Source organism: Kogia breviceps, chromosome 5, assembly GCF_026419965.1.
Source record: "Kogia breviceps isolate mKogBre1 chromosome 5, mKogBre1 haplotype 1, whole genome shotgun sequence".
Classification (NCBI taxonomy): domain Eukaryota; kingdom Metazoa; phylum Chordata; class Mammalia; order Artiodactyla; family Physeteridae; genus Kogia; species Kogia breviceps.
In genome coordinates this window covers 145512401-145530931 of record NC_081314.1, presented here as the reverse complement: position 1 = coordinate 145530931, position 18531 = coordinate 145512401, and the positions used below count along the sequence as shown (strand labels likewise).

At 50.4% G+C, this 18531-nt stretch overlaps 1 protein-coding gene across 2 annotated transcripts in view; it reads right to left on the bottom strand.

Annotated features, from left to right (window-relative positions):
* FAM3B (FAM3 metabolism regulating signaling molecule B) overlaps positions 1-18531 on the bottom strand; it is a 52403-nt gene that overhangs the window by 16547 nt on the left and 17325 nt on the right. The window contains exons 1-2 of one of the 2 annotated variants that reach the window (XM_059064159.2): positions 18448-18466; positions 11861-12004 (exon numbers count right to left, since the gene is read on the bottom strand). In XM_059064159.2, coding sequence (XP_058920142.1) covers positions 11861-12004; positions 18448-18466 — 163 coding nt within the window. Of the gene's footprint in view, positions 1-11860; positions 12005-18447; positions 18467-18531 lie in introns of those variants that run through there. The other variant, XM_067035384.1, reaches the window with a different exon arrangement.

Sequence of the window (18531 nt, the reverse complement as noted above, 5' to 3'; positions counted from 1 at the left end):
TGCACCCAACAAAGGAGCACCTCAATACATAGGGCAAATGCTAACAGCGATAAAAGGGGAAATCGACAGTAACACAAACATAGTAAGGAACTTTAACACCCCACTTTCACCAATGGACAGATCATCGAAAATAAAAATAAATAAGGAAACACAAGCTTTAAATGATACATAAAAACAAGATGGACTTAACTGATATTTATAGGACATTCCTTCCAAAAACAACAGAAAACACTTTCTTCTCAAGTGCTCACGGAACATTCTCCAGGATACAGCATATCTTGGGTCACAAATCAAGCCTTGGCAAATTTAAGAAAACTGAAATTGTATGAAGTATCTTCTCCAACAACAACGCTATGAGACTGGATATCAATTATGGGAAAAAAAATCTGTAACAAATACAAACACATGGAGACTAGACAATATACTACTAAATAACCAAGAAAGGGCTTCCCTGGTGGCGCAGTGGTTGAGAGTCTGCCTGCCGATGCAGGGGATGTGGGTTCGTGCCCCAGTCCAGGAAGATCCCACATGCCGTGGAGCGGTTGGGCCCGTGAGCCATGGCTGCTGAGCCTGTGCGTCCGGAGCCTGTGCTCTGCAATGGGAGAGGCCACAATAGTGAGAGGCCTGCGTATTGCAAAAACAAAAACAAACAAACAAACAAAAAATAGATCACTGAAGAAATCAAAGAGGAAAGCAAAAAATACCTAGAAACAAATGACAATGAAAACACGACGACCCAAAACCTATGGGATGCAGCAGAAGGAGTTCTAAGAGGGAAGTTTAGAGCAATACAATCCTACCTCAAGAAACATCTCAACTAAAAAACCTAACCTTACACCCAAAGCAATTAGAGAAAGAAGAACAAAAAAACCTCAAAGTTAGCAGAAGAAAACATAAAGATCAGATCAGAAATAAATGAAAAATAAATGAAGAAAACAATAGCAAAGATCAATAAAACCAAAATCTGGTTCTTTGAGAAGATAAACAAAATTGATAAACCATTAGCCAAACTCATCATGAAAAAAAGGGAGATGACTCAAATAAATAGAATTAGAAATGAAAAAGGAGCAGTAATAAGTGACACTGCACAAATACAAAGGATCATGAGAGATTACTACAAGCAACTCTATGCCAATAAAATGGACAACCTGGAAGAAATGGACAAATCCTTAGAAAAGCACAACCTTCCAAGGCTGAACAAGGAAGCAATTAAAAAATATAAACAGACCAATCACAAGCACTGAAATTGAGACTGTGATTTAAAATCTTCCAACAAACAAAAGCCCAGGACCAGATGGCTTCACAGGCGAATTCTATCAAACATTTAGAGAAGAGCTAACACTCATCCTTCTCAAACTCTTCCAAAAGATAGCAGAGGGAGGAACACTCCCAAACTCATTCTATGATGCCGTCACCACCCTGATACCAAAACCAGACAAGGATGTCACCAAGAAAGAAAACAACAGGCCAATATCACTGATGAACATAGATGCAGAAATCCTCAACAAAATACTAGCAAACAGAATCCAACAACACATTGAAAGGATCATACACCAGGATCAAGTGGGGTTTATCCCAGGAATGCAAGGATTCTTCAATATATGCAAACCAATCAATGTGATACACCATATTAACAAATTGAAGGAGAAAAACTGTATGATCATCTCAATAGATGCAGAAAAAGCTGTCAACAAAATTCAACACCCATTTATGATAAAAACCCTCCAGAAAGTAGGCATAGCAGGAACGTACCTCAACATAATAAAGGCCATATATGACAAACCCACAGCCAACATCATTCTCAATGGTGAAAAACTGAAAGCATTTCCTCTAAGATCAGGAAAAAGACAAGGTTGTCCACTCTTGCCACTATTATTCAACATAGTTTTGGAAGTTTTAGTCACAGCAATCAGAGAAGAAAAAGAAGTAAAAGGAATCCAAATTGGAAAACAAGAAGTAAAGCTGTCACTGTTTGCAGATGACATGATACTATACATAGAGAATCCTAAAGATCCTACCAGAAAACTACTAGAGTTAATCAATGAATTTGGTAAAGCAGCAGGATACAAAATTAATGCATAGAAATCTCTTGCATTCCTATATACTAATGATGAAAAATCTGAAAGTGAAATTAAGAAAACACTCCCATTTACCACTGCAACAAAAAGAATAAAATATCTAGGAATAAACTTACCTAAGGAGACAAAAGTCCTGTATGCAGAAAACTGTAAGACACTGATGAAAGAAATGAAAGATGATACAAACAGGTGTTAAGATACACCATGTCCTTGGATTGGAAGAATGAACATTGTGAAAAGGGCTATACTACCCAACACAATCTACAGATTCAATGCAATCCCTATCAAATTGCGAGTGGCATTTTTTACAGAACTAGAACAAAAAAATCTTTAAATTTGTATGGAGACACAAATGACCCCATATAACCAAAGCAGTCTTGAGGGAAAGAAACGGAGCTGGAGGAATCAGACTCCCTGACTTCAGACTATACTAGAAAGCTACAGTAATCAAGACAGTATGGTACTGGCACAGAAATAGAAACATATATGCATGGAACAGGATAGAAAGCCCAGAGATAAACCCATGCACATATGGTCACCTTATTTTTGATAAAGGAGGCAAGAATATATAATGCAGAAAAGACTGACTCTTCAGTAAGTGGTGTTGGGAAAACTGGACAGCTACATGTAAAAGAATGAAATTAGAACACTCCCTAACACCATACACAAAAATAAACTCAAAATGCATTAAAGACCTAAATGTAAGGCCAGACACTGTCAAACTCTTAGAGGAAAACATAGGCAGAACACTCTATGACATACATCACAGCAAGATCCTTTTTGACCCATCTCCTAGAGAAATGGAAATAAAAACAAAAATAAACAAGTGGGACCTAATGAAACTTAAAAGCTTTTGCACAGCAAAGGAAACCATAAATAAGATGAAAAGACAACCCTCAGAATGGGAGAAAATATTTGCAGATGAAGCAACTGACAAAAGATTAATCTCCAAAATATACAAGCAGCTCATGTAGCTCAATATCAAGAAAACAAACAACTCAATCCAAAAATGGGCAGAAGACCTAAATAGACATTTCTCCAAAGAAGATATACAAATTGCCAACAAACACATGAAAGGCTGCTCAACATCACTGATCATTAGAGAAATGCAAATCAGTACTACAATGAGGTATCACCTCACACCCGTCATAATGGCCATCATCAAAAATTCTACAAACAATAAATGCTGGAGAGGGTGTGGAGAAAAGGGAACCCTCTTGCAGTGTTGGTGGGAATGTAAATTGATACAGCCATTATGGAGAACAGTATGGAGGGTCCTTAAAAGACTAAAAATAGAACTACCATACAACCCAGCAATCCCACTACTGGGCATATACCCTGAGAAAACCATAATTCAAAAAGGGTCATGTACCACAATGTTCACTGCAGCTCTATTTACAATAGCCAGGACATGAAAGCAACCTAAATGTCCATTGACAGATGAATGGATAAAGAAGATGTGGCACATATATACAATGGAATATTACTCAGCCATAAAAATAAACAAAACTGAATTATTTGTAGTGAGGTGGATGGACTTAGAGTCTGTCATACAGAGTGAAGTAAGTCAGAAAGAGAAAAACAAATACCATATGCTAACACATATATATGGAATCTAAAAAAATAAATGGTTCTGAAGAACCTAGGGGAAGGACAGGAGTAAAGATGCAGATGTAGAGCATGGACTTGAGGACATGGGGAGGGGGAAGGTAAGCTGTGACGAAGTGAGAGAGTGGCATGGACATATATACACACTACCAAATGTCAAACAGATAGCTAGTGGGAAGCAGTCACATAGCACAGGGAGATCAACTCAGCGCTTTGTGACCACCTAGAGAGGTGGGATAGGGAGGGTGGGAGGGAGGGAGATGCAAGAGGGAGGAGATATGGGGATAAATGTATACGTATAACTGATTCTCTTTGTTATAAAGCAGAAACTAACAAACCATTGTAAAACAATTATACTCCAATAAAGATGTTTAAAAAAAGAGAAAAACAATAAAGCTACCCTATGGTGGGGGGGCGGGGTGTGTGTGGGTAAATTAGAGTTGGGGATTAACATATACATTCTACTATATATAAAATAAACAAGAAGGATTTACTGTACAGCACGGGGAACTACATTCAATATCTTATAATAATCTATAATGGAGTAGAATCTCAAAAAGAATATATATATAACTGAATCACTGTGCTGTACAGCAGAAACAACACAACATTGTAAATAAACTAGACTTCATTAAAAAAAATTAAAATTAAAAAAAGTAAAAAAGAATTAATGATTGAAAGGATGTGAACATGTAGTGACCAAAATAGCAGTTAGGTCAGTAGAACTGGTAACAATTTAAATAGTAAATCAGTCATATGGCAATCACAGAATCTTTAGTTCCTCCCTGAAGGACATGGATAACAGTATCTGAAAAATATTCCTGAGTTGTTTTTCAGGTGCTAAAACCATCAGCAAGTGGAAGAAGTTAACTACTCGATGACCATGAGCATGTAGCCTCCAGAACTACTGCTGCCTGAGGATTGGTAAAATGTGACCCTGCCCCTTACCTCACCATCAACCAATCAGAGAACTCTGCCCAAGCTGAACACGTACTACAAGACTCTCTCTCCCTCACCTTGCCTTTAAAAATGCTTCTCTGAAACCCACCAGGAAGTTCTGGTCTTTTGAGCACTAGCTGCCTGGACTCCTCACTTGGCATCTGCAATAAACGCTGCACCTTCCTTCACCACAACCAGGTGTCAGTGGACTGGCTTTACTGCAAGCGGGTGAGCAGACCCAAGCTTAGTTCGGTCACGAATGAACGGACATCTGGCCCCTCGTGGGGCAGAAATCTGCACCTACTTTGGCAGAAAACTCAGAGACACTGAACCCTGCTCCCTCCTGCAAAAGGGAAGATGGATGTTGAGTCAGGGCTTTCTGCACACGTGCTACTGCAGCTCTGGTCTACTTTTACCAATTCTTCCTCCTGTGGATTCTAATTTTTTAAATATCAAAGGACCTTGGGATTTTATCTTTTCTTACCTAGTTTCTGAAGAAAAAAAGTGAAAGTAATAGACAGGCAAAAGGAAGGAAAAAATCCTACATATATTCACTCTACAGGATCTTTACTGTTTTACCTTTTGGTATATTTCCTTCCAGAGTTTTCTATGCCCTCAGAGGGCATCTGCAATGTTGGAAAACATGGATTAAACATATACAAATAGTACGTGTCCTCACTTACATTTTCATATACTCAATATGCTTTTTCTTAAACTCCAGTTACCTAAATTTAAAGCAAGGGGTCCGACCAATAACATGAAAAAGTGCCATAAATATGGTATCTGCTCAATCTTTCCAGGTTTTGATCACTGACGTGTATTTATTTCAGTTTTTTAAAAATTTAATGATAATGCTCATTACTTTGAATTTAGAAATAATTTACCTAAAAACACACTGAGCATGGTATTTGAAAATGTAACTAACATACTGTTTAAAAGTTAGGTGTGCCCTGTTTCCTGAGTTTGTAGATGTCCTGAGTATGTATACAGATGGTCCTTGATTTACGACGGTTCTACTTTACGATGGTGCAAAAAAGGGACATGCTTTCAGCAACAACCACGCTTCGAATTGTGAATTTTTATCCTTTCGCAAGCTAGTGATGTGTGGTCCAATGTCTCTGTGATGCTGGGGGGTGGTAGCTGCAGCTCCCCGTCAGCTACAGGACCAGGGGGGTGAACACCCCGATACCCTGACACCCGTGCTGGGCCCGGACAGCCCTTCTGGTTTTCGTTTTCAGTACAGTATTCAGTAAAGTACAGGACGTAGTCAACACACCGAGAAAATAGGCTTCGTGACAGACGAGGCTGCCCAGCTGTAGCCTACTGGACGTGTCCTGAGCATGGTTAAGGTAGGCTGGGCTAAGCAAGGATGTTCAGTAGGTCAGGTGTGTTAAACGCATTTTGAACTTAGACATTTTCAACTCATTATAGGTTTATTGGGATGCAACCCCATCCTAAGTGGAGGAAGCTCTGTACTCAATCTAGAGAGAACCCTCTTAAAGTGGGATCCACACTCTCTGCCTGCATTTCCCTTAGTGCAGGCGAGCCTTCCCTACGAAGCACACAGACTTGCTCACTGGCCCCTGCTGTTCTTGACAGGACTCCTTCAAGATTCACTGAACCAGCTCCCTGCTCTTGGAGAAGGACATTACTTCCAGGCCCTATGCCGTCATCACGATGCTGTCGGAGTGCCCTGGCTACGTGACCCTTTCGACCTCGGTCCTCACCGAGCGCCGGGCGTGCAGACGGGTGTGCTGTGACCCACAGAGGTGGGTGGTCTAACGCAGCCCCGGCCCCAGCAGAGCTTAAAAGATAAGGTCACAAGGACGCCCCGTACCGCCTGACCCCCAACGGGTCACAGTAGTTTGGAGACAGAATGACAGCAGACTCGTATGGGAGGTAGGGAGGGAAACCAGAAAGGGTATTTTACTTTATTTTTAAGCCAGCTGAAAAAACAGAAGCAAACATTGCCAATGGGTGGGAGAAAGATTCCCATGGGGCGAGAGAGGCAGCGTATCTTCCGGAACCACGGCTAAGCATCACCCACGCTGCTTCTGAGGCTGACAGTGAAGAACGACTACACAGGCGTAACTCTCCATCTTCCCAGCCACTAAGCCTGTGTGCCGACCCTCTCCTGTGCCAGCCACATGGTCTGACCAGTAAGTACACGACGCAGCTCAGAGAGCAGAGAGAAGTTACACTCGGGTGAGAAATTAAACCTCCGAGTAACAGGGAAGGAGAGAGCCATAAAGCGAAAGAGCACTTCTTTGCAAAAATGTTGCGAAGCTTCAGAAAACAACCTGCATTTTTATGATTTAGCTAAGGGCTGTGCCTGCAAACATATCAAATAAGAGCTTTATATATTTCATATAATGTAAATAATATTAAAATATATTGCTATATTGTAAAAATAGCAAGTGAATGGTTTCTTTTTTATTGAAGTATAGCTGATGATTGAAAATGTGTGAGTTTCAGGTGTACAGCAAAGTGATTCAGTTTTTTATAGATATATACATATATGTACGGATATATGGCTTCTTTTTTTACAAATTTCTTTAATTAATTTCTTTTTGGCTGTGCTGCGTCTTTGTTGCTGCACGCGGGCTTTCTCTAGCTGCGGCAAGCGGGGGCCGCTCTTCGTTTCGGTGGGTGGGCTTCTCACTGCGGTGGCTTCTCTCTTTTTTTTTTTTTTCAAGTCAAAATAATTTTAATCGGCAAAATGTTATCACTTCAACAGGTATTTACAATGATGACACAAATATTGTTTAAAAGATCTCAATGAGATAGTTGAAATTCGCTTTTTCTTATTCCGTCTTCAGAATCCATTGTGCATTTTTACACTCAGAGCACATCTCAGTTCAAATAAGCCAAATTTCAGATGGTCAGTTGCCACCCGGTGGCTTCTCTTGTTGCGGGGCACGGGCTCTAGAGCGCAGGCTCAGTAGTTGTGGCTCGCGGGCTCTAGAGCGCAGGCTCAGCAGTTGTGGCGCACAAACTTAGTTGCTCCGCGGCATGTGGGATCTTCCCGGACCAGGGCTCGAACCCATGACCCCTGCATTGGCAGGCGGATTCTTAACCACTGCACCACCAGGGAAGTCCCGGATATACGGTTTCCAGGTAACGTTTATTTCAGGTGTACAGCAAAGTGATTCAGTGATACACACACACACACACACACACACACACACACACACACACACACCAATATAAAGTTTATTTCGCCTAGAAATAAGCTGTGAAGCTGAACTTGCAGGCATTCATTACTTGCCCTTCTTTCTTTGGCACCGGGACCAACAGGCCTTGTGAGCCCTGAGTATGATCTCTAAGTGCACCTCCAGGACAGGGGCCTAAGGCAGGGCAGCAGGTTCCAAACTGGGGTGGGGTGGGGAAGCGTGGCCGGAGGAGACACAAAGGGAACGGGATCAAGCCACACGGAGCTTCCAGGGAGTTTGGGTTCTTGACCTCAGCTGTCCCTCGTCTGTCCTCCTGCCCATCAGAAAGAAACCTGGTCGGCCCTCCCTCCTTTCCGAGGGTTCGCATCTTGGATTCAACCAACCAGGAACTGAAAAAATTCCAAAAAAATTCCAGAAAAATCCAAAACGCAGAAGTTGAATTTGCATCCTGCAGGCAACGATGTATATAGACAGCATTTACATGGTATTAGATGCTGTATGTAATCTCGAGATAACAAAGTGTGTAGGAGGGTTTGTTAACAGGGTAAATCCGCAGCGCTCTCATCACCAATTTTTTTTTCTATTTCTTTTATTTTCTATCGATATGAGAGGACGGATATTCACTAAACCTGTGATAATCACTCCATGATGTTTGTAAGTCGAATCATTATGCTGTATGCCTTAAACTTATACAGCGTTGTATGTCAATTATATCTCAATAACATTGGGAGACAAAAAGAAGAGAAAAAATAAAGTGTACGGGAGGATGTGGGTAGGTTATGTGCAAATATTGCACCGCTCTATATAAGGCACTTGAGCATCCGTGCATTTTGGTATCCGCGGGGGTCCTGGAATCAATCCCCCGTGGGTGCGGGGGTCACAGCCCGGCCTGGTGCTCCAAAACTCACTGGAAACCTGAGAAATGCTCGTCACAGCAGTGAGCTGCCACTTTACGCCTGTCCCACCGGCGAACTCAGGAAGCTGGGACGCGCCAGTGTCGGTGAGGATGGCGGGAGACAGAAGCCTAGCAGGCAGGCCCGTTCTGGCAAAAGGCGTCGGGCTCGACTGAGTCACCTGAAGCTGACACGCGCGCTATGGCTCCACTCCTGCGTAGGTAAATCCCAAAGAAAATCTCAGCCAGGTCCACAAGGAGACCTGTGAGGGTGCCCCCCGCACGGCATCTGTGTGGCGATAAGCTAGAGGCAATGCGGAGCCGTCCCAGCCCCCGAGAGGGAAAGAGGAGGAAAACGCGAGGCCTCGCGCCGGCAGCATGCAGCTGCGGGCAGCTTCGGAGCAGGTACACCCGCAGCACGACGGGGCCTCGGGCATGGCGCCGAGTGACACCAAGAACCAGGTCTGCAAGAGCCCCGGAATGCAGGCTGGCAAAACAGGACAGCCTGGTCTGCAATTAGGTGTTCAAAGAGAAAGGTGTCATTAGACGCCTCCTCCTCCGAGCGCTGGGAGAGAAGTCAGAGAGGGGAGTGCGGATAAAGGGAGAAATCGACAGAACGAGGGAGGCTCGGGCCGTGGCAGTGATGGTGTGGCAGGCAGGTTAGCTCCACCCCTGCTACAGAGGTGAGAGTCGGGGAGTATGGTCAGGCCACTCGGGGCGGCTGTCCGCTTGCTGTCTGTCCATCCCCTGCTTGACCAGGGCCTGCTTCACCGACACCCCACTCACGTGACTGACCTTCCTACGTGCCGGCCCCAGGCTCGGCTAGTGACTGTTCTTATCGAAGGGGCGGTGAGGGGCCTGGTCCTCTGCTGGTTTCCCTGGCAACCGACGAGGCAACCTGAGGCCAGTTCCCCCCGGGTAACTGCCAAACTCCCCCTGTCCCTAGGACCAAAGCCTGCGGCCGGGTCCTGCCCGCCTCTGGCGCCCGCGGTGGGCTGTCGCTCCAGGACCTTTTGCTCCCCTATCCGTTAGGCCAGTGATGTCTGTGGCGCTGACTCTGGGCTCTTGGGTCTTGAAGCTGGGCAAGTGCGGGGCTTGCAGGCCTGCGGGGGGCAGCCCGATGGGGAGACAAGGGGGAGAGGTAGTCCGAGGAGGGGAGACTTGGGAAGCCTCATGAGCCCCGCCGGGGGAGGGAGGCTGTGCGTCTGTCCTCTCCCGGCGGCGAGCACAGAACCTTCCACAAAGTCATCTAGACTTTGAACGTGAGGCCTAATCGCCCCCCAGGAAACACGAGGAATAGGGGGAGGCAGGGAGGCCAGAGCAGGGAGGGCTGGTGGCCATGCAGACCAGCAGCTCCCAAGGATCCTGGGCCACATCTAGAAAATGCGTACAAGCCAGCGGGACTTGCCCATGAGCGCAAAACCGCGTGGAAATGGAGGGGAGGCGACATCCAGCCTGTGGACAGACTGTGTGAACCCACGAGAGCTGGACTTGCAGGCTAAGAGTTAACTTCATGGACATCTGAAGCCAAGGTCAAGGGCCTCCACAGCTGAGTCGAGAAATGGGCCATTTTAAGAGAAAAGATAAGAAGTGGAGAAAAACTGAACCTGGATAAAGGGGGGCCAGCCCAACGAGGTGGGAGTGGGTCGTCTCACTCGGGGGGGCCTTGGCCACGGGGGTTCAGCGCTCAGAGCCTCGGCATCCGAGGCTCATTTCACTCAGAGCCCAACACTGATCTCACGTCTCGACGCGAGCTTTCCTTTGCTTCCCATTCTGAGCGGATGTGTCCCCCGCACGCGGCCCGGGGGACGGCGGAACGTAGGACGATGTGTAGGGCCGGGGTAACGGAGGGGCTCCAGAGCCCGCAGCCTGCGGAAGCTGAGCTCGCTCTGGAGCCTGGTCCCAAGGCGGGGAAAGCACCCTCTTCCTGCCTGTCCGGCAGGCACAGGAGGGGGCAGCACCTGGGTAAGGGGCACATGTCCCTCCGGAGCATCTCCCGGGCCGCACTGCTCACGACAGCACGGAGTAAGCCTGGCCGCAAAGCCAGCCCGGCCCCGTGCGCCATGCTGTCCCCTTCTAACCTCTCGTTCGTGTGAGCGCTGGACTATGAATCAAAGACTCAACCTCCAAACTCTGCGTCCAGCCCCCAGGCAGTCATGCGTCCCCCCAGAGTGGAGGTCCCAAGCCAGCAGGTGTCAGGGTGCAGTGTCACGGCCGGCTCTCACCACCACCCCTGGGTTCCCAAAACTTGATGTCCTTCAGTCACGGGGGAGGGTGACAGTTCCTCCCCGGCCCCCATTGGTGGGAATCAGAAACCATGTAAACGAGCCCTTCTAAAAACACCGGGTCAGAGGCAGCTCCTAGGGGCAAGCGTGTAACCAGGACCAAGTTCACCTTTTGCGTAAAAATGGAGAAAATGAGAAAGCAAGCCCTTTGAGGGCAGAGCCCATGCCCTCCACGCATGGGGTCTCCCCTGCGGCACTGGGCCTCGTCCACAATCCATATGCAATAATCTATCTGATTACAAGCAAATTCACCGTGAAAACCTTATTCAAAATAAAAACACCAGTCAGAGTCGATTTCTGGAGAGTTCTTCCCCCCCCCCCCACCCGACACAAAAGGTAATTAAATCTGAAAAGGAATGGTGTTTTTACAAATTTTTAAAATCATTACCCGGTTCTTTATATCTGTGCAAATTCATTTTGTATAGTTTATTTCTGTGTTAAAAATACACCGGCACACCTATTTACCATGAGATGTGAAAAAGGGTGCAGATGACTACTTTAGAGTCTCACACATTTTCCAGTGTAATTTTTCGTGGATATTTTATATTTACTTCATTCCTAATTCTAACACATATTTTTATTTAACGCATCTTGCCCATAAAGTTTGTTTTCTTAACATCATGGTTTGCCTTGGGTTCTCATGAGGCATGAGGAGGGTACCTACCTTGGAATAGTATGGGAGCTACCAGAGCGGCTTTTTCCTCTTCCTCCCCTTCCCCTCCCCCTCCCCCTCCTCCCCCCTCCCTCCCCTCCCCTCCCCCTCTCCTTCCCCTCCCCATCCTCGTCAACATAAATGGCCAGTAGGGGCACAGCTGAGGTCAGGGCCCAGTCTCACCACAGCAGCTGGGCTGCGAGTCCTTGCTTGGACCCCACTGTGGTACCCACCTCTGAGGACAGGCCTCTCACCGATGCTCCGGATGCTGTAGACGGCGCTGGACAGGGGCACATCTGGAATGAGCTCTGCCAGCAGGTACCCAGAATACCAGGCGCACAGGGAGGCGAAGAGGAAGAACACTGCCTTCAGGGTGCCTGTGGGCAGACAAGACAAGACACGTTGGGTGCCTCCCCTCCTGACCCTCTCCTCCTCGGCCTGCCCTGGATGGCATCCCTGCCATCAGGATGCAGCAGGATGCCCTGAGGGGAATCACCCCGGGAGGCGGTGGGCCGGTGAGGGCCCGGGGCCGCTCAGTGCAGCCACAAGAGCGCGTACCAAGAACAGGATGTGAAAGCGGTCCTGGCCAAGGTTCCCTACTTGCTGCTGTGTTGAGTCTCAGAGCTTCCTCAAAGGCTCAGGTCAAGGACTCATCAGGCGGCCCTGACAGGGGCCTAAGGACAGAAGCGGCCCTTCCCTCGTGAGCCGCTGGAAGCTCCTGGAAGCAGACGGAAGCTCTGGGGGGTGGCGGGGGCAGCTCTGTTTTGTTTACTGCTGTGACAGCAGTGCTAAGGATGGTACCTGGTGCCCGTGAGCACACAACCGCCCCCTGACGCTGGAAAAGGTCCACAGACTGTCAGCATCCTCGGAGACAAGGCTGTGGGGACACCCAAGGTTCCCGGTGGCAGAAAGTCCCTGCAGAGAGGTTGCCGACTCCGGAACCTTCCTCTTAATTCTGCAGGAAAAGACACTGCCCCGCTCCTGGGTTACAGGAGGCTTAGGTGACAGCTCTGTCCCCAAGACAGAAAGACCCTGCCCCCAGGTCTTTCAGATTTTACTCCTTAAATAGCTCACAGACCAGGACTGTGCCGGATTACCAAAACTGCTAAGATTCAGGGATGGCCCAAGGCCCTGCGTAAAGGGACCTCAGGGATGGCCCCATCAGCGTTTATGTACTGATATGTCCAGTCCTGAGAAATAAGAAGGGGATGGATGGTTGGATGGATGGAAGGAAGGAAGGAAGAGGGTAAAACAAGAGCAGGGGAGGGGAGGGGAGGGGAGGGGAGGGGAGGGGAGAGGAAGAGCCCACCCACCTGACCACACACCCTCCCCGGCTGCCTCCTTTCTGTCCCCTCTCAGGCCAAGCATCTGGAAATAACCGTCCTCTGGATCAGCCTCCAGGCCTCACCTTCCACCCACGGCTCCGGGCAGCTGTGCTGGTCTAGGCCTCCAAAGCCTCCAGGCTGCCAGCCCCAGGCCCCCGATGACGGTCCTGACCCGTCCATGTCCCCCCTAGGCAGCACCCACACCCCTGCGGCGGGCTGGGGGTGTCTCCCACGTTATCTCTGCTGGCTTCTCCCTCACGCGGTGCAGCTTGGGTCTCTCCGCAGGATCCCAGATGAACTGAGAGCCAGACCATCCTCTGAGCTCCCGACAAGCGTGTCCCCTTGCTGAGCCCTCTCAGCACCCGGGATGTCTCACAGGGCATGACACTGAGCACGTCCCAGATGAAACCCTGGATTCTCCCCGGCTCCCCGAGTCTGTTCCTGCCCCACACCTTGCCCAGGACAGGGTCAGATGTCTGGGCCTCTTCCTGATCCCATACACCCCCCCTGCCAGCCCTCGGTGGGATCCACCAGCCAGTCTTGCTGGGGTGACCTCCACAGACTTTGCTTCCTCTCTACGGCCTCGGTCTCCGCAGGCCCGCAGCATCTTAGCCCTTCTCTCTCGCTGCTACAGAACCGACGTGCCCGCCCCGTGTTGGGTGCTTATCTATCAAAGGGGTAGAATAAAGAATATATCTCATCTTTATCACAGTTTCTGGCACAGAACTCTTAAAACCTTTGGAATTTCCTGATAGGAGTGTCTGCTGTTGTTCATAAGGGGCCCCTTTCAGCCACGCCTGAGTTTATGCTAATAAGGTGGCTCAGGGTAGGTCCTAGGATAGCTTCCGGGGAGGGGCCAGCCAGTCCGGAAACACCCAGCCCACACCTCAGGCCCGCCCCCGGACCTCCAGGAGGGGAGAGGGCAGGCGAGCTGTCCTGTGACCAATGACAGAATAAGACCCCAATGAAACTCGGGACTTAGAAGGTTGGGGGGGCTTCCTGGTGGGGAACACACCGATGTGCCGGGAGGGGGATGCACCCTGATTCCCAGGGCTGTGGGCACGGAACTGCTCTTCACTCTGTATGGCCCTGCATTTGGCTGGTCCTCCTGACTTGTATGCTTTAGAATAAAACTGCAATCTTAAGGAGAGTGATGCTTTCAGTGTTCCTGTGAGTTGTTCTAGCAAATTACTGACCCCCCCCAGGAATTGTGGGAAGCCCCAGATTTGTAGCCAGCTGGTCAGAAGTGCGGGCGGCGCCCGAAGCCCGTGGCTGGCATCTGAAGACAGGGCAGCTCGTGGAGGGCACTGCCCTTAACCCCTGGGCTCTGGAGCTTATTGTGGGTGTTGAGTGTCGGAGCTGACCTGAATGGCTGGACACCCAGTTGGTGTCAGAGGGCTGGTGTCTCCCCGCCCAGAGCCCTGAGCAGAGACTAGTGGGTGTTCCCCGGCCCCCTTTCCAAATGTGCAGCCGCAGCCCTCCAGCACCAAGCCCGGGGCATCCTCTCTGTCCGGGCGGTGATGAAACGCAAACCTCTGTCAGTCCGGCCGTGTTGAGCCCTGGATCTAGGCTCCCTCTTCAGGCCTAGCACCTAGAGGTTCCCCCCACTGGTTAGGTGATATCGGGTCAGTATTTGCTGGTGTTTGCCGGGCGGCTGGTTAGCTTAGGTAGTCATCCTGGTGAAACGGGATGCCTCTGTCTCACCTGGACCATTTGGTCTTTTTTCAAGTGCATATTTCAACATCAATTATTTCTTTCTCTTTTCCAAACCACGCAGTCCCTAAGATGGTCAGAACGTAATGCAGAGATGGCTTCCCGCTGGGAAATGCCTGAGCCAGCGTGGCCGCTGCAGTTCCTAGGATGGAGGGACATCTCCGAGCCGGAAAAACCAGCCACAGAAAACACAGTGAGAACAACAGGTGAAGCCGGCGTGCTGTCCTGGAAATTCCTTTGTTTGCTCCGTGCTCCAGCCGTGCTGACCCGCTGCGGAGGCTGCCCTTTCCTGCTGTGCCCTGGGTACGAGTTTGCCCCTCTGCCCCCAGGGCGCTCTCCTCCAGACCCCTGGCCACCTGTCCCCTCCTTCAAGGACCCCAGTGCGGCTCTGTGGCCTCCTGGGTGAAGCCTGCACAGGCACCCTCAGGTCAGCCCTTCGCATGCCTTGTCGCCGCTGCCCACCGTGGCTCTCCCCTCCAGGTCTGTGCCCGCGTAACTAGGACGGTGCGAGGGTCACAGGATGTTCCGGAAAACGCTGCTGGATGCACCCTGAGGGAACGCTGTGGTCTGACTGCTGGAGACATGGATTCAGCATCGATAAAGGTCTCAGGTTCAAAAACAGTAGTTCAGTGTCCCGTGTGTCGAATCACAGCCAGACTATTTTACCCAAGTGTCGTATTTGAAGAAAATTGGCAAAGCAGAGATTATTCAGATCTTCTGAATGTCACACGCGAGATATTTGCGTGAAGAGCTGCTTTTGATTCGGAGATGACTGCAAGGGAGCATGATGTCACCTCTCAGACACCTTCCTCCCCACATGGAAGGGAGGCACGGTTTGGTCCCCAGGTGGACAAGGACACATGGGTGGAAGCGACAGGGAAAACAGTGCGGAGACAATAAAAGCCGCGCGTCCTCACAAGTTGCGCTGTGAACCCTGGGCTTGTGGGACCACAGGCGCCCCTCCCTGGACATTTTCCAGGGCTCCTGGGAAGGCTACAAAGCGTCTGTACTCCGGGTGAGGGGCGCAGCGGCGGGGCCCCAGGCCAGGTTTCCTGCCGTGGCTGCGGAAGCCGTGACTGGAGCCAGAACCAGCTTGGGGAGGGAGGCAGACCCAGCAGCGTGCACTGGGACCAGTTCGTGGTGAGAAGGGGCACGGGCTGGTGGTGGACCCTGCACCTGGGATGGGGCGGGCACGGGCGAGGATTTGTCTCGGGAACGGTGAGGGCTCAGAGACTCAGCTAAGACAGCTCTGGGGGCGGGGTGGGGGAGGGCCTGCCCTGGCAGGAGGGGTCCAGCAGCTTCAGAGTTGGGGGGCAGGCAGAGGAAGTACACACAGTCCGCGAACCTTCTGTGGCTCTGTGACCAGGATCCGGCCTTTTCTCGTAAGGTAATAAAGTCGACATCAGCCCACGGACACATCCTAAGCACTTCGACCCAGCAGGCGCCCGTGAGTATCAGCGCAAAGGCCCATGCCAAGCACAGGTAGGAGGCCGGAACTTCCTCCTTAGAGGCTCTCTTTTAGGGCGCATGTGTGTGTGCGTCCTACCCTCACTCCACCCTCAGATTCCTGGGGGCCTCAGGCTGGCCCTGACACTTCACTTACAGGCAGAAGGACAAAGCAGTCCTGAAGCCAGTGCACACGAGGGCAGGCTGCAGGTGAGGGGGCGTTTCGGGATCCCCCTCCCATCCAATCCAGGGGCGCTGCAGAGGGCCATTCTGAACCCATAAGGACAAACTTTGGGGGCGTTTCCTTCCCCGTGAAGTGGATGAGGATGAGGCTTGTCACCGGCCACCTCCCCACAGGAACCCCCATTCCCTCGCCTTGAGGCAGCCACACCTGCACCCCTCGTCCCTGAGGGGTGGATAAGCCAGACTTGGGGTGCAGCTGCTTTGTGGCTCCAGCCTCTGCTGGCCCCAGTGTCTACTGTTGTCACTGTCCTGCTGACAGAGGCTTTTTGGCAGCAGGGCTGGGAAGTGCCACAGCTGAACACCTCAGCAGGTTGGCAAGGTAACCCACCTTCCAAAGTTCACATGCCAACGCCCTTCATTTTGAAGAATTAGGACGACTCTGCTCTAGGAAGCTTCCTCCAGCTCGTGAAGGGTGGTGGTGGCTTAATTTACTTCCTCCCTTTAGCCTGAATGTCCTTCTTGTGAGCTGTGTCCCTACCTGGAGCAGACGACCTGGGGCTTGGCTGAAGCATCGAGGGAACGAACGTTACCTAATCTTTAGCTCCCAAAATCAAAAGCGATGTGGCCCTGAGCTTCTGTGAGTCATTTCTCTGACAGCCACACACCCAGACATATGCCAACCTGGCGTGACCTCAGACCTTGATGTGAAAGGACCAGGTAGCTCACAAATGAATCACGAGGGCTGCATGTGGAAAAAGCTGTGGGTGGAGGGAAAGCAATCTGATCATATTAAGCATTTTCCACTAAGTGAGCAGCAAAATTGGACGATAAGTCTATAATACAGGCATAATGAAAAAAAATTCTTCCAAAATAGCTGTAATGAAAGTCAGTGCCCCAAGGGAGATCTTTCCTCCCAAGAAGAGAGATATGAATCTCCTTGCATTTATCTTAAAATGCACACAAGTTACCAGAGGCAGTGCTGTTCACAAATAAATGGTTTTGCAGAAAACTTGAATACTTTACACACAAAAAAGTCTTACGATTTGGCTTTCCTACCCATTGGGGATGGAGCAGAAAGGGGGTGCTCAGAACTTTCTGCAGTGTGAGCACACAACCAGAACGCCACTTAGGAAGGAAGGAGACCACAGAGTCAAACACCTGGAGGCAATGACCTGCCACGGAGAGGTGGGGAGCTGGTCCCTAGAGAGGCCAAGAGAACTTCCCAGTGTTGAACTTTTAATTTTTGCACTGTATTGTTCTGGGAGGACTCCAGATTCTTCAGATTATAGGAAGAAAGAGCAAAACCAATTAGAAAGGGAATGTGTGTCAGAGGCCGTCGGTTCCGGGCCCCCAGAGCGCGCGCGTTGCATACGCAGGCAGGCAGGCAGGCAGGCAGGCAGGAGAGGTGCACGGAGGCCACCTTCAGGAAGGCGAGCCCTGGGAGATGAAACGGCTCGGGAAGGGGTCGGAGCTTTTCTTTCCTCCTTCCTGTTTTTTCCCCCAAATCTTCTCAGGCCCAAGTAGTTTGACAGAATGGTGTGTGTGTGTGGAGGGGGGAAAGCCTTATAGAAAGATGCTACCGGAACTGTTATAATAAGGGACAATGGGACAGTCCATGCTAACGAGTCCCCACTTCTCACCCACCCACAGGCTGGTGACTGAAGAGTTGTTGTGTCCCCGTCTCCGCACCTTTCATCTTTTCCTTGGCTGGTCAGGGGGACCTGCGTGCCTCTAACCGGCGCCCGGGGCCGCCCCTCCTGGCCCGGGAGGTCGGAGACGGGGGCGGGGCGCGCCCCTACCGGCCCCCGCGCTTGGCTGGAGGGAGCCTTCGCCCCCCGGGCCTCATCGGGTCCGGCTCTAGCTGCGCTCAGCCAACTCCTGCTTTGCAGGCAAAACGCCCCCGTCACTGACCTGCCCGCACCCCGGCCCTGCGCGCAGCTGGGCCAGCGGCGACCGGCAGGAGGGCGGCCGCGAACCCCAGCCGGTTTGCCCCCGCTGGCTTCGCTCGGCGCCCTCCCGACCTCCCGTCTGAGAGAAGAGCCTCGCTCGCGCCCCGTGCCGCCTCCACCCCTGGCTCAGCGCGCCAGGTGGCAGCCCGGGCGAGGGGGCGAGTCTCCCGTGCCGGGTGCCCCTCCCCTCCGCCGCGCACTCACCGGCAGACGCGGGGCGCATCTTCCAGCTGCGGCTCCGGACCCTCCGGACCCCGGGCCGCAGCTCAGGGCGACCGAGGGAGCCTC